Raw genomic sequence first — 15,746 nt, 5'->3', positions numbered from 1 at the left:
TACTTGACAACCGTGTAAGAAAAAAGGATTTGAGGATTAGGACTAACCAATGCATCAGACAAATGTGACTCCATCTCAGGTAACGAGTTGCTGGAGTGTAAATTTTCCCAAGCCAAATAAAGCAGAGTACAGACACTAACCAGACTGTATAAGTGGACCAAGTCACCGTGACGTCAACCATTGGTTTGTGGAGTACCGCTTTGAAGACTCGAAGTTTGCATTTTGCCCGTCGCCATTTTGTTCTTTTTGGAACCAGATTTGGACGAGAGGGTGGCGCTAATTAGCTTGGTTAATAAGGTGCATCTGTTATTCATGTCAGCTGTGATTTAAACTGAGATGCTAATTTTGGCTGGCAAAATCATGTATATACTGGAAACAATTAACAGCCTTTTTAGTAAAACATGGACTAGACATTTTTAGGTGACCAAAACATTACAATTAAACTGAAAGACTGAAAACACAAAGTAAAAGTGTCAAAGTTCGTAGGTGAAAATACAGACAGCACCCAAAAACAAGTTTACGGCTCGTTAAATGCAGCGCTGTTAATTGAGCTTTTTCGACGGCGTTGGTTAAATGTACACAGTGCCGTGGATACGAGTCGCCTCTATCCTGATTGACAGGTCGCCGTGGAAGCAACTTGTCAATCACAATGTAGCCGCAACATAAAGCATACCCGCTTCATCATCTATTTTCTTCTAAATGGGAAAATAATTTACAAAATGAACATCATGCTGTGTTGAAGAAGGCTTGAAACTAACGACTGAGACCATAGACTCATTAATAAAGTGTTTACTGAGGTATTAAATCAGTTGGGGAAGTAGGGTCATTTTGCTAGAAATGCAATCTGACTTATTTTTGCAACCAGTGGAGTCGCCCCCTGCTGGCCATTAGAATGAATGCTGGTTTAAGGGACTTCCACAATGGCTTCACTTTTCAGAGCCTGTTCAGCATGTGGACAAATCCAAATCTTAGCTATGACTGCACAATCACTGTTAGCGACCAGTCAACTACATGAGGCTCTGTTAGCATGAAGGTTACCAAGATGCCACAGTGACAGGAAAACATAATCACTGACTTGACTTTATTTCATTCAACACCTTCACCCAAAACATGCTGAAAACAAGAAGTGTAGGCACAAAATCAGATCTGACATCTGTTGTTATTGTCATCCTGAGCACGCTGCATCTTTTCAACATCACTGTCACTTCATATTTTTATCAGATATGGGTTACACCCTGCAGCAGATTTGAGCACCATCCTGAAATCAGATAGCAGTGTGAGTTGAGAGTAAGAGCGTGAAGGCCTGCAGTGTGAACGTGGTCCTGGAGTGGGACGATGCAGCCTGAATACTGAGGAGGAGGGAGAGTGTTTTATTCAGCACCTTGGCTTCGTCCCACCCATCAGGCTGATGGAAGCCCCTCTAATGGATTGATCACACTTTTCTTTTCTTGCCATTAACCGCTGCACTTGCTTGTGGTCTTTCTTTTTTTTTTTTTTTCTTCCAGCTGGACGTTTGCCAAGACTCTGATGGTTTACATGAGACTGAGGTAACCGTGACAGAACAGTCAATTTGTTACTGCTCTCCCTCTCTCTTTTTTTAATATAATAATTAAACCAAATATTCTAGGTCAGCGTATCAGTCCTGCCGACATAATTTCACGCGACACCATAGACTGTATAAAAGAAGTGGTTGTAGCCACCATGACGTCACACATTGGTTTGTGGACTGCCGTGAAGTCCACAAACAGAAGTGACCGTTATTGGAATGGGAGGGTGTAGCTGGGGAGGGATACACATTGCTACTCCTGACAGGTCGTTGTGGTAGTGTCTTGTCAATCCCAAGGTTGCCACGCCCTAGATGAGACTTTAATCTACTAAATGAACATCATGCTGTATTGAAGACTTGAGTAGCGATTGAGACCATAAACTCATTAGAGAAGTGTTTACTGAGGTAATAAAAGTGAGAAATAGGGACTTCTGTAGACTTCTGTTCAATGGGACATATGCAACCAGTGGAGCTGGCCATTACAAAGAATGCAGGTTCAAGACACTTCCAGCATTGGCTTCACTTTTCTGATCTGGAGGTTCCCGCTTGGTCAACACAGAACTTTGGGTAGCAGGAGCAAGCGCCATGGAAGTGTGCCATGCTTTGAAGCCAATGTGACATAGTGGCCAAATGGTGGCTTACATTGTTGTGTTGAAGTGGCATTAAAACAGTGGATTTGTTTCTGTGTCACAACCCTCGCAAAATTACTTTTTTTACTATCAGAATTTTACCGATTTGGTGTGATTACATTTGTAAAGTATAGAAGAGCTGCACGATAAAATCCATTTATCCTCATTCAAGTTAGCTGAAGCTAAACTGCAAGTTAAGTCTCTAGAGCGCTTGTCCCTGTGGGGCTGCACAATGCATCAAACTTTTTTGGCTTCATGCACCACTGAGCAGCTTTCACAGGAATTAACAAAGCCCTGAAGTGGACTTACAATAAGATTTACAGCTGCGTTGTGAGCGTTGTGACCATTTTCCTGTGGCTATTTTTATGGCTTTTGCTAGGTAGCTAGCAGTATAGCAATATCCGTAATCTTGCCTACAAAGCTCTGACTGGTCGACTGTTTCTCAACCTGCCATAAACACACGTCATAAGCACATCCTATTTGAATGGATGTGGGTAATTCAGAGGTTTGCAACGAGGCTGCTGAACAGCCCCTGCTAAACATCAGCATGTTAGCATTGTTATTGTGATTATGTTTGCATGCAGGGGTTAGCATTTAGCTCATAGTATCTCTACAGCCTCACTGAGTGTATTCCAGGTGAGCATATATTTAATTGTGAATTAATTACATATGGTCAAGGAGGGTCAGGCCTGAAATACCTTCAGTGGTATCATGAATCATTTATCATTACTTATGTAAACATTGTTAGATGCACAAGTGGTATTTGAGATTAGAGTATTGCAAAACATAATGTAAGATTGTAAGATGTTTAATCCTTTAAAATACTGAATTGAAACAGATCTTTTGGGTTTACCAGGATGCATTTAAGTTGGAGATGAACCCTCACCTACCACAGTGAGCATCTGTTGAGACAGATGGTAAAAGTCAACCTCAGCAGGTTTGTTAATAGCTTCAAGTTAATCTTTATTCCACAACTTGGTTTGATTTATTGTGTCACACATTTAAGGGGCTGAAAGAAATCCTCTTTGTTAATTTTGGTGAAATCTCATGCAGTTTGTCTGCCTGTGAGTCCATCAGAGAACCCGCTGCTCTCTACAGTTGAAGCATTTCGCCTCTGGGGGTGGATTTGTATTTTTTGTATGTTTGGCAGAAGGAGCGGATTTCTCTGTGCGAGGTATTGTTCCCTTCAGTCCTGTGTGGTCAAGAGGATTCGGGGATTTTGAGATTTGCTTTGTAGAATTCATTTCTTGGGTACAAGTGTTTTAAAATGAGTGCAATTGCAGCAGCTCAAGATAGCGAGCTCGGTAACCACACTCTTGCTCATGTTTTATTAAGCAGCAAAAAAAAAGAACAACCTGTGGGAGTTCTTCCAGCCTGCATCTGATTCTTGGTGCACATTTTGGGAACAATCCTTGCAGCATTCCATTTGGCCGTCTAATAGGATTGTTCAGAGTCTGGAGGGTTTTAGTGCAGCCCCAAAAGCTATTGGGCTGCACTCTGCGTTCAAAAAAACATGATCCAAATGTTGTTGTTGTCTGTTTACTGATCTTGTAGGATTTTGCTGTTAGATTCTTAACGGGCTATGTGACAAGCATCCTCCTGCTCCTGATGTTTTTGTAGCCAAGTGATCTACAGTAAAGCTGTAGAGAGAGAAATGCAGCCAAAGTAAAAATAGAAACAGATAAGGACAGCAAGAGACGGAGCCGTCCCTTTTTGCCAGTGGTTAAGTTGATGGCTGAGCCACAGTGAAGCGCAGATATGACACCCAGCTCTTGTCACATGGAGTAACCCCCCACCCTTCCCCTCCCTGGACTAAACACTGGGGAGAGGACTTGTTGTTGACTCCACGGGGACCGACCTAGTTCCCTCTCACAGCTAAAGGTCACATGTCCTGTGGCTCTGCACTGCGTGTGTGTGTGTGTGTGTGTGTGTGTGTGTAGACTTCACTTCAAACACAAACAATGAACTCGAGGATGTAACAGCAAGACATCAACACCTACAGTGACCAGAGGAGAGAGCAGAGAAAAGATAATAATCCTGGAATTTTTTTTTTTTCTTAAATTTATTGCTCTTGAATCAGATCCAAGTCAAACTCCTATTATCTGAAATAAAACTTTTCCCGTTTTGACAAATGCTGACAGCACTCCAGCAGTTGAAAATGTCCCCTGAGCCTCAGTGGTGGCTGTGGTCAGTGGAGGAGGCAGCTGGTCCTCCTATTAGGCGGTATTAGCTCAGCGCCCTCAACCGCAGCCACAAACTTATCTGCCGCACTCATTTGCAATGGAAAAAGCAAAGCTGATTGGGGCCTGTCTGCCGGGCCGAGGATGACTGGGAGGATGGAGGAGAGAAGCCTGGCAGGCTCTGTCGTCACCCACTGTGACGGCTTTACAGCTCTGTTTACATTAATATACAGTAACGTTATGTGTAGACTCAGTGGCAGGCGGGCAGCCGGATGTTTATTTAAGTGCCTACATTCATCAGGACTACATGACTGCGTTTATGTTGTGTATTAACTTATTTATCTATTTCTTAGCGTTCCATGTATATAAAATGTTTGTAGTCTCACACCAACTAATCTAGCAAGCATATTTATTATTGTGGAGCGGCATGGAGACGTCAGTTTCTCTACTGTGGACATCTCTTTGAAATCCCGCTGAACTGTTCCCTAGTGGTCATGTGTTTCATTGCATTATGCGTGAAGATATTTTCTTTGTTTCAAACCCACCTCCCATCAGGAAGTTGGCTCAAACAGGACGAGTTGTTGAGATTTTTGCAAGGTGTGCGAAATGACTTTTCTCCTGCCTTAACACCTTTCTCTGCGTAGATCTGCAGAGACATTTACATGTATCTTAATAAATGTCTGTTTGGCAAGGGTCAAGCCTCAAGGACACACTTCATTTTGGTGATAAAAACTGAACGTAAACAGTATTTGTTTATAAGAAAACTATACAGGGTGCCTTTAACACAACTTATTCAGGTTTTCAGCATGTACTCATTTGGGGTTGACAGGGATGTTTTGAATCATTAAATCATGACTCAGCATTGTAATCAGCTGTGTGTTTGTGGGTCTGGCTTATGCCACCTTCAGGGACACATTTCAGACTAAAGACAAGTTGCTTGGGGACAGCTAGCTCAAGTTGGGGACAAAAGCCGTGTCGCCAACTGGGAAAAAGCAGATTTTTGGGACAGTGGTTAAGGTTAGGGTAAATCTCTAACTCTATGTAATGTCCCCAAAAGTGACATAAGTAAATGTGTATGTGTGTGTGTGCAGTTTACATAGTGTCTCTGTATAACTGTATCTTGGCTGTGCTTCTATTGACATTACATTCAGAAAGCTCAGCTCAGATTCTGATCATTGTTCAGGCATTAAAGTCTCTTCTTCTATCAGCTGTTAGCCACTGCTGTAAAAACTGTTGTGGTGTTCTGCAAATACACTGACTGTTAAGTTTGCAGCAGGGTATGTAATCTTTTGATTTTGGCACATAATGTTATTTAAAACACACCTTCATTAATAGTCCAGAAGATGATTTTCTAACAGATATTTTGCAGAAAGTCAAGCATTGGCAAAACATGTTAAGTTTGAGTTCAAGTTTTCTGCTCCGGTGTAACAAGGAAAGACAGAAATCCAACTTCAGTTCTCAACAAACAAAAGCATCTCTCTAAAGTATCATTAAAGTTGCCATGGTATTGACTACTTACATGAGTTTTTCTCTCTCTCTTCTTCAGTCATTTCAAGGCAGTCAAGGAAGAGCCTATCTGTTTAATTCAGTGTAAGTATGAGACCCACACCTACAATTCACCTCATTTATTCTAAGTGGGAAAACTTTGCTCTTTTTGTGCATTTTGTTTATTCAGGTTCATATGGTGTAATTTACAAGTTATCTGGGGCTTGTAAATGAAAGTTACATGGCCTCACAAGTAGTTCATTTGCTGGACAGAGTTGTTCACACTGGCTGCGTTTGTTTTGACTGTTTTCAGATCCGGAGTTTCCCGCTTGTTTTGATTTCAATTGTCCCCCTTCACCTAAGCCTTCTGCTTTGCTTTCACACTTGTTTAGTCTTGTTTTCTGAACAAGGACACGCCAGCATAGTCCTTTCACAACACAGTGCAGCTGTTACCATTGCTGCCAGAATGACTGCACACACATGTCAAGAACTTACTCCTGATTTTATTCCCAGTAGCCATTTCTCGATTATCTGTTTCAACAGATACATTGCACTACGTAAGTTTCACTCTGCAGATGCTTTACAATTCCCCCTATACCCATATAAACACCCATGTTGGGAGGAGTTTGAGGTTCAATGTCTTTCTCAAGAACACTTCATCACACGGACAGCAGGAGGGGACTGACCCACCGAGCCTTCAATTAATAGTCAAACCGCTCCACTCCTTGAGTTAAAGCCACCCCACAACTGTTGCAATGTTTGCGGGTGGGAAGCCGGTGAGGGGTCACATCTTTATATCTGCACCAGTGACTCCTACTGGCAGTCAGGGCATCTGCACATTGGTGGATGGAAGTGGGGATAGCATTACACACCTACCAGTTCATCAGTAGTTAGCAGTGACAAGGAACATAGTGCATTTGGGAATTGGTCATTCCACATTTGGAATATCGAGGTGGTCTTGAATGCCTCTTTGTCCATATACCAGTGAGGCATTTTTATCAAATCACTACCGCCACTAACGTTGTTAGCATGATATGCACATACATTTTGACCTTGTGGAAGTACGGATTGGTGTCTGACTGCACACACACTGGATCACGGCGTGCTTAAATCCAATGTTAGGGTAGGATTTCTTGGTCTGTACATGGGTTCAGACATTAATGTATAATATTAACAAAATTTGGGGCAAAAACTCTTAGCTGTACTAAATTGCCAGTGTGAAAGCAAATAGAACTGCAGAAGGTACAGGATTTATGGCATCACAGAGAGTCAAAACCAGTATGATTCCAGTCTGTTCCCACTATACCCACGAAGCACTGATTTGGTGATTTGCAGATGAAAAGAGGACAAGACATCTTAAAGTAGGCTGAATTCTGTTAAGTGGAGTCTAGCTTAAACAAAAATATTTCAACAGCAATTAGATGACTATATTTTAATATGAACTGGATCCTACTTACATGTTGAAGTACAGTCATTGAAACGCTGTTGAAACAATGGTTATTGTAACGTAGACATCAAACCCAGTTTTAATCTACGCACACAGATGTGTTTTTTGAAATCACCAAATCAAGACTTCTTGGTAAACTGAGCTGATGGACTTGTGTTCTTTGAATATTTCAGTCCATGCTACAGGAACCGCTGGTTAACGTCTCTAATCTCTTTAAACCCATGAATCACTTTTAGCGGTTTATTTCTTGGTTGGTTGGTCATAATGAACCACACAGAAACCCCCCTCCTCCCCTTACCTGCCAGAGTGAATTGAATAAAAAGAAGTACTCTACAGGCTCTGGAGACCAAATAAATAATTCCAAAAAATGCCCAATGTGAAAACATACGAAATCCAGTGAACAATGTTTATGCCGGTTTGCAGGTCAAAAGACGTTTGGCCTAAAAATAGCTACATTTGGTGGGAAAATTTTAGTTTTGCAGACGTCTACATGTAACTTGGTTACATGTGGTGAAGGATTCAACAGAACCGCAGTGAGCTTATTTGTCTGTGACATTTCCTGTAATTAAAATGCCACTCAAAAGGTAAACAGCAGCACAGTGTTCACTGGTATAATGTTTAGTAAGAAAGAAAGTACAAATATGTAGGAAAGATTAAAAAAACAATCGATTTCCAAATTTGAAGTATTGGCACTGTAGTATTTCCATTTTGGGAGACGTTATACTTTATACTCCAATACAGTTATCTGAAGGCTGGAGTTAGTGGTTACTTTGGAGATGCAGATGCTGCAGATGGTCAGAAAATGTCCCTGTTGCCAGGTAAAAAACTTATCTCCAAAATGTCAACTTTTTGGGGACTAAGGAATATAGCCTTGTTTTTTTTGTTGTTGTTTTTTTTAGCTTGAGGGCAAAGGTATTTTTGACATTTTGATTTTTTTAATTCCCCAAACTGTTTTAAGAACAAGACAATAACAAAAATTGATAAAATCTCATATGAAGAACCTAATATCTCAAATATAAAGACATAATTGAGATAGAATTGGATATATGAATAATTTCATCCATTTGTATTTGTTTTGGGAAGTATATTTAAGTTTAGTTTCTAACAGTCTTAGTCATTTCAATAATGAATACAGTAACATGTACACTTTGACAGGGAATATTCTTCACAATAAATACTTTTACTTTGAATGTTTTATTGCTTTTACTCTAAAGTAAAAACCCTGACCTCTGTGACCTTATCTCCACTTCCTGTCTTCCCTGCAGGGTGAATGTCGGTTGCGGGCCAGCGGAGGAGCGGGTACTCCTCACAGGTTTACATGCTGTGGCTGATATCTACTGTGAAAACTGTAAAACCACCCTGGGCTGGAAATATGTAAGCCAGTCGCTCCTTTAACTTTCACCTGAGGCCAATTATTTCCCGTTTGAATGTTTCTTGAAGCACAATTTACGCCTGTCACTGTGTTGTTGCACAACTATGTGGTTTCTTAGCTTCCAAGGGGACAAATCATGCTTTTACAGGTCAAAAGAACAAGGTTGCTCTCATTATAACATTGCTAGTTAAAGCCATGGTGACAGTTTTTTTTTTATCACAGTTGTATTTAGGCTCAGAGATTGAGCGCTCTGTAGTCTCCTAGCGCTCAAGATAATTACAATGCCGAAAGGTTGGCTGCAGACAGCCAGACTGGTACCTCAGAGAGTCTACAGTGATTAAATGTCAGGCCATTCTGAAGAGGCTTGTCCTGGTAATTGTCTGAAAAGACTATAGAAGGGTGTAAAATAACTGAACAAAGTATAAGACAGGCACTCACTTAAAGCCGCTCCTTCAGTGACAAAAACAATTAGAGATTCTCAGAAAGGCCCCGCAAGCAAAGCAGAGCAGCGCTGGTTTACAAGGCAAAGCAGGCTGAGCAAATAATCAAACACACACACTGAAAAAGGTGATTTGGTCACTGGAGGAAACTTTAATTTTCACTTCATTTAAATTTTTCTCTGCGCGTCTAAAATCCTGCTTTTCTCAGATAATAACGAGACCAGATGAAATAATGTGTGCATATTTGTCTTGATGCCTCGGCTGGAAATAAAATTAGCTTGCTAAGTTATTGCATACTTTATTACATGCCACCTCTGCAGTGTTGTAATTGGAATTCATAGTTTTCTCCATTATTTACGTAAAAGCATTTGAAAAGCCTTTTGAAGACTAAAGTAATTTTTCACTGTGTGGGTCAAAGTTTATAAATATAACACATTAAAGTTTCTCCATGTAGGAGAAATAATACAAAAGCAAAATCATCAAAATAAATAAATGCCAGACTGTCTTTATGAAAACCTTTTAAAACATTTTGGACTTCTCATTCGTGACCTTAAACGCATCAGTCTAAAAAATACAAATCTATTCAACCTCACTCCTTACTGACGACCTTTTGTTAATGTCGTGAAGGAAGACAAGGAGGATGACGAGAAAATGAACACATTAAACCATTTTTTTCAACTGAGTTAAAGATGAAACAGCGGTTTGACCAAAACTTAAAACATTAAGAGCTTCTTCTCGAGCTGAGTAACGGTGGGGAGGGTCACGTTACATGAACTAAAAACAAAATGTAGTGATATTATTGTGAGTAGCCTCCACTCTTTGAAGACCTGCGAGACAGGCTGCGTCATGAGGATTATTACATTGATAGAGAAAATATTATTGTTGATGTTGTTGTTGTTGAGTTACATCTGGGACTACAGTCAAAACATTCGGGGCTAAAGCCCTGGAAAAATTACCTGGAGACCCAACTTTTGGTTACATGATAAGCAATGGTTGTATATGGGGCGGGAGGGGATATCAGTTCCATCTCTCCAAGTTTTGTAGTTTGAATGTTTCGTTGTGCTTTTTTCTGTCTGTAACGTTTAAAACAAACACTAATAGATTCATCTAGAAATCAAAATGGCCAAATGGAAAGAGTTGATAACATTTGACAGCATTCTTATGCTTTTTCGAAAGTCAAGTTTAACATTTTGTTTCATGCGTTTTTATTTAAAGTATTTATTATTGAACTCCTTAATACTTAATAATAATAGTTTTCCCCCTCACGTAGTTTAAGTTTGAAAAAGCCATGTTATTCCACTCTGTTTGACAGTATGACATATACTGTGCATCTTAATTAAAACTAGATGATTTACACTGAATGAAATATTCAAACCCAAGACTCCTAGGTTATTGTTGTAGAGGTATTTTGCATCATTTTAGATAAATATCCCCAAGATTCAGCGATCCTTGGTATCTTTGACAACATCCGGATCTTGAATTTAAAATAAAGTTGTGATAGTTTGACACATATTTGGAGTTTGTAATAATTGGTTTCTGTTATCTAATATTGACTGGTACTGACGTGACTTTGTTAATGATATTTATTACTCAACTTAAAATAGTGTACATATCTTTATAATGGACACATTATTTGACATGTTGACTGGTGTTGTCACTATCGACACCAGTGTCAGTTGGTCTTGTAACTAAAGTTTTTCTCTTATTATCGGTTTTTTATTTTTGCAGGAGCACGCGTTTGAGAGCAGTCAAAAGTACAAAGAGGGAAAGTTCATCATCGAGCTGGCTCACATGATCAAGGACAACGGATGGGAGTGACGCTCCAGCTCTTTCTTTTTCTGACCTTGGAATGCTCTTTATTGAACTGCGTGGAGCGTCGACCATCGACCACCCTGCCCCTCCCAAACGCCCCCCACCTCCCTTTAAAAAGAAAAAAAAAACTCCACGAACCTCCACCACCTCGCCTCCTTCACGTGCACACACCCACCTGCTCATCGTGAAACAAAACAGAACAAGTGACGACGAAGGAAGTGGAGCAACTGTTGAAAAATCACGTCACAGGAGTCCTGTCGTTACTTTAAAGATTGTGTGTTCTCCTTCGCAGCTCCGGAGCTTGGTTATACTCTCACCCCCCCTACCCCCGCCCCGCCCCACCCAACCCCACCGAACCACGCTTACAAGTGATTGTGGTGATATGGCGACCAGTGTGCGAAAGGAGATAGACTTCACTGAAAGGACATTTCTTTGTTTTCTGTATTTCACCCATCCAGCGAGACAAATGACTTTGATGACTTTCATTATTTTAATGTTATTTGCTATAGTTTTAACTTCTGGGTTTGGTAAGGTTTTGGTTTGATGGCAGATGGATGTTACTGGTTAGCATTTTGTTTCCCTGTCAAGTTTGTCATGTTTCTGTTTGTTTATTTTGGCTTGTTGTATCTCTGCCCATAGCTGCCCACATTTATTTTGCTAATGTCCAAATGAGCAATCAGGGACGGGTAAGGAGCGGAGGGGAAAGGGAGTTTATTGTAGTTACAAATATGTAGCAGCATCTTGCTTCTTTTTTCTTTTTTTTTTTAACAAAGTGGTAAAGGATGAAATTGAAGTAGTGTGGGATTTAATCATTTGATTTCTTTCTTTTATTCCCCCCCCCCCTTCCGGTACTTTTTTAGCACCCAGAAAGCATTGAAAGCAGCACCTCATATTTGTTTGACATAAATGGATATATATACACATATACGGTATATATACATATAAATATATAGATATATAAATATTTGTAGTGTTTGGCTAAATGCGATTGTGGCTGGTCCCATTTTGCAAGTAAAAAAGACATGAAAAGGAGCAGAAATAGTTTCTAGACTGGGGAACCTGAAATCAGTGTCTACATGTCATAAAGCATTATGACTGTATTAATCCATTGTCTAGTAATGAAACAATGAGACACAACTACATATGAATATATACACATACTATGATAACATATCCATAAATACTATGAAAATGTTCGTAGTACATAGATATTGGAACATTGATTCTATATATATTTGCTGTCATGCACATATGTATATATGCATAGGACTGTATGTATATATGCATTGTGTGTGTGTGTGTGTGTGTGGTCACGCATTACACAGTGGCATACTTGAACAGTGCTACTTCATTTGCACTTTGCAGAGGCCTTCGGTTCATCTCAGTTTAGAGGCAAAAGCTTTGTGCGCTCTCGTCAGTTTTTTAATGGCCTTACAGATGAACGACAGATTGGAGACAGAAAGCGAGTTTGAGCTGGACAGTTTTGAGGGTTTCATCATCTACGTTTAAGACTGTAGTGTGTTTAGCTGCCGTCAGCTAGATACTTTTAAATCATTTAGTGTGATTTTATTTAAATTATATCGACAAAACCTGCTTTTCTATTTTGATCCCCTTTTGGAGAGAAAAGTGTAGTTTCCGATTCTTTGCTGCTATCCGAGAAATCCCACCATTTCTTCCTAGTCTTGTAGGTCTTTTGCACTTTATCCGTCTCCCTCTCTTAGAGCGTATTGACTGTCTATTTGTGGACGGCGCCTGTGATTTGCCTCTAAGCCGTATGAATCTTGTGCCTCTTCAAAACATGAACGGCCTCCCCTCTTTTTTTTTTCTTTTTTCTGTTGTGCAGTGCATAACTCCGAAAACCGTCATGTGAACCATTTTTGTTCCCCCCATCTGGTTCAAAGTGGCCCTCAAGATGACGTTATTCACTAAAATCCTCATAGTGCTCTTCCATGTTTTTTTGGACAACAGAGACTTGGTATACATACACACATATATTTTCTATGTTAAGATTTAGAGGTGCAAAAACAGATGGCTATTCAGTATATTATTTCTCAGAGTAAAGCATATAGGGAGAGGTTTGGAATATGCGGGATGTCCAGGGATCATTGTTTGACTTTGTATTGGAAGGGGAAAAAAAGATGGCAGGTTGAGGTGGGCCAGGGTGGGATGGGAGAAATTTAAAAATCAGCAGTGATTGATTACTTTGCCGGCAAGGTCAGTCAGATCACATGACCTTTTATCCTAAAAACGATGACAATGCAAACCCTTAATAGTTAGCAGTGATACCTACTTGAAAATATAAAGACATAAACAGCTGAGATATTGGCCCGTGTTACAGTTTTTGTACATAAGTAACATATTTAAGGTTTTATACGTATTTCTACTGGGTTAGTTGTTTTACTTCCCCAACTTGAAGCACTTTTGTTCACTGTACCTCTGGCTGTGTGCGTGCGTGCACGTGTGTGTGTGTGTGCGTGTGCGTGCGTGTGTGTGTGTGTGTGTGTGTGTGTGTGTGTGTGTGTGCGTGCGTGCATGCATGTGTATTAGCCTGCATGCATGCCTGCACACGAAAGTGAATGTTTAGTTTCTTTTCCTCAGACAGTTGTATTTCTTTTTCCCCCTTGTTTTTGGTTTGGAAATGTTTTTATTTGTCCTGTTTGTTTGATTTTTTTCCCTTTCGCAGCTGTTTGGTTTCACTGTCTCTCCCTGTGATCTGTGGGGTCGAGAGCCAGGTTAGTTTGTTTGGAAATGATTTATCCCCTGTTTTGTTTTTCTGTTAGCTTGTTTATTTAGCTTGTGTGGTGAGAGCCCGTTAGAGGGCCGGTGTTTAGGTCTCTGCTGAGCCATGTAGACTTTGAGGGTGAGCTGGAATCTCCCACCATGTCGCAGGGAGAGCCTTTACCAAGACCCTTTCGCCAACACACGTGTCCTGGATAGAGGGCTTTCAGGTGATGAAACACACCCTCTGGCAGCCATATTGGAGGTCATTAGCTTTTGGCAATGCTGGCTGTGAATATCTGATTGTATTTCTTGAGAACTTAATTTTTGTGCAAACTGTTAAAATCTTTGATTGTTTTGATAATGTTAGATTGTTAGCTACCTGAGCTTACATCCCAGTTCTGGGGCTGCATCCTTTTGAAGATTGCATTTCAAGGCCTGTCCTATTTTAAAGACTCCTTCAAATGCATCCTTCTTTTGCTTGAATTTGTAGCACTCCGTGTCCCAAAATCCACTGCACACCTGTTGTTTGAAGTATAACTCAACAGCAGCTGAACACCTTGGCCTTTAGTTCCCTCGAAGGACACACATCCTTCAGGGCTGCATCCTTCAAGGGTTGCAGCTCCTGTATTGGGATGCAGCTTTTATCTGGTCAAATATCAAAAGCAGACCATTTGTTTAGTTTAACTAAACTTTTCCCAAACTCATAGAGCAAAGAGAATGGCACTGGTGGCTCAATTTGGAAACTTAAAATCTGCCTTACCAGACCATTCATGTCTGCTTAAAGTGTTACAACCTACAGTAGGCTGACTTCTTAACTTGTTAACTGTTACATGCACACAGGCAGGACCTCCAGGATGGTGCCAGCAGTGGTTGCTGGGAGATTTGTGACCCAAGTGCAGAGCCTCTATACTCTCCCTTCGATCAGTCAAGTCTAAATTAGACGAACAAAAAGCAGTTGCCAGTGTCACTGTTGGTGTGTACCAAATAAGAACCAACCAAGTTCTATCGAATGCATCAGTGTCATGTGTCAGCGGGCAGGAAGGAAGCCAGGGATCATGTTCGAGTGTCTCCTGCAAAATCAATTGCTATACCAAAATTAAAGAGGCAAAATCCTGTCACTTACGACATTGTCTTTCTGTAGAATGTGTTGATCCTCTGAACTTCACCGTCAAAGCAGCCTGGATGAAAAATGTAGATATTTGCTGCTGAAAACTGTTTACTTTTTATTGTTACTTTGTTTTATCGTGACACTGGCTTCCGCCATTTTGAGCTCTGTTACTGTCAAAAAAACGTACCTGAAAGGGTGTTTATCAAAGGCAAGATGAGTATACAGGGGAAAAGGCTGTACAAGTTCTTTTCTTAGGACTGTTAAACTACAGTTTAAGGTCTAAAGCATGTTGTATTTATAATGGCTATATGTCGTGCCTGTTTTATTATTTTTTCCTAAATTTAAAAACAAAAATATTATGCTTTTTATTTGACTACATTGCTTTGCATTCTGTCTTAGTAAAGCCATGTCACATGTCTGTTTTCACTCTAATGTAAACTATCAGATATCACAATAAATTTTCAATGGCATTAAGGTGTGGATTGTGTGAGGCTGTCATTCATTTTGGGATATGACTAATATTTGGAATGTTTTTTTTTTTTATTGGAGACTTCTTTGCAGAGCCTTTGTAAAGTATAAATCCCTGCTGTAAGACTCATAACCTCTGACGGAGACCCAGCTTTCTGACACTGGGCCCTACATTATGCCCCATAATTCTTTGGTAGATTTCAAACTGTTATTCACAAGACATCCAGTACCTGAATCAGTAAAGCAACTGCAAAACATCAGTGAACATCCACATGTTTGACTTTAGGGACCGTGTTCTTTACTTAGAAGGCCTCATTTCGTTTTCTGAAAACAGAAGAATGATGTACTTTACCAAAAAGCTCTATTTTATTTGTCCACAGGACATTCTCCCAGAGGGATTTTGGCCTCATCAGGTAAGTTTTGGCAAACTCCAATCTGGCTGTTTTATGTTTCTGTGTCCGCAGCGGGGTCCTCCTGGGTCATACCTTTTCATTAAGATGGCAACGGAGAGTGAGAGCTGACACTGTGAGCCTGAATT

General features: G+C 40.3%; 1 protein-coding gene across 2 annotated transcripts in view; it reads left to right on the top strand.

The window, feature by feature from the left end:
• The window catches only part of LOC119891717 (protein yippee-like 1), a 35,113-nt gene extending 19,893 nt beyond the window's left edge, over positions 1 to 15,220 (top strand). For both annotated transcript variants that reach the window (XM_038703545.1, XM_038703544.1), the window contains exons 3-5: positions 5,902 to 5,945; positions 8,553 to 8,661; positions 10,828 to 15,220. In XM_038703545.1, coding sequence (XP_038559473.1) covers positions 5,902 to 5,945; positions 8,553 to 8,661; positions 10,828 to 10,917 — 243 coding nt within the window. In that variant the 3' untranslated portion in view covers positions 10,918 to 15,220. The remainder of the gene's footprint in view (positions 1 to 5,901; positions 5,946 to 8,552; positions 8,662 to 10,827) is intronic.
• The last annotated feature ends 526 nt before the right edge of the window (positions 15,221 to 15,746 follow it).

The sequence above is a fragment of the Micropterus salmoides genome, unplaced genomic scaffold, assembly GCF_014851395.1.
Source record: "Micropterus salmoides isolate LMB-PRFRI ecotype aquatic unplaced genomic scaffold, ASM1485139v1 Ms_hic_scaffold_7, whole genome shotgun sequence".
Classification (NCBI taxonomy): Eukaryota; Metazoa; Chordata; class Actinopteri; order Centrarchiformes; family Centrarchidae; genus Micropterus; species Micropterus salmoides.
Note: the sequence above shows the minus strand (reverse complement) of the source record. Positions and strands in the feature narration are given on the sequence as shown.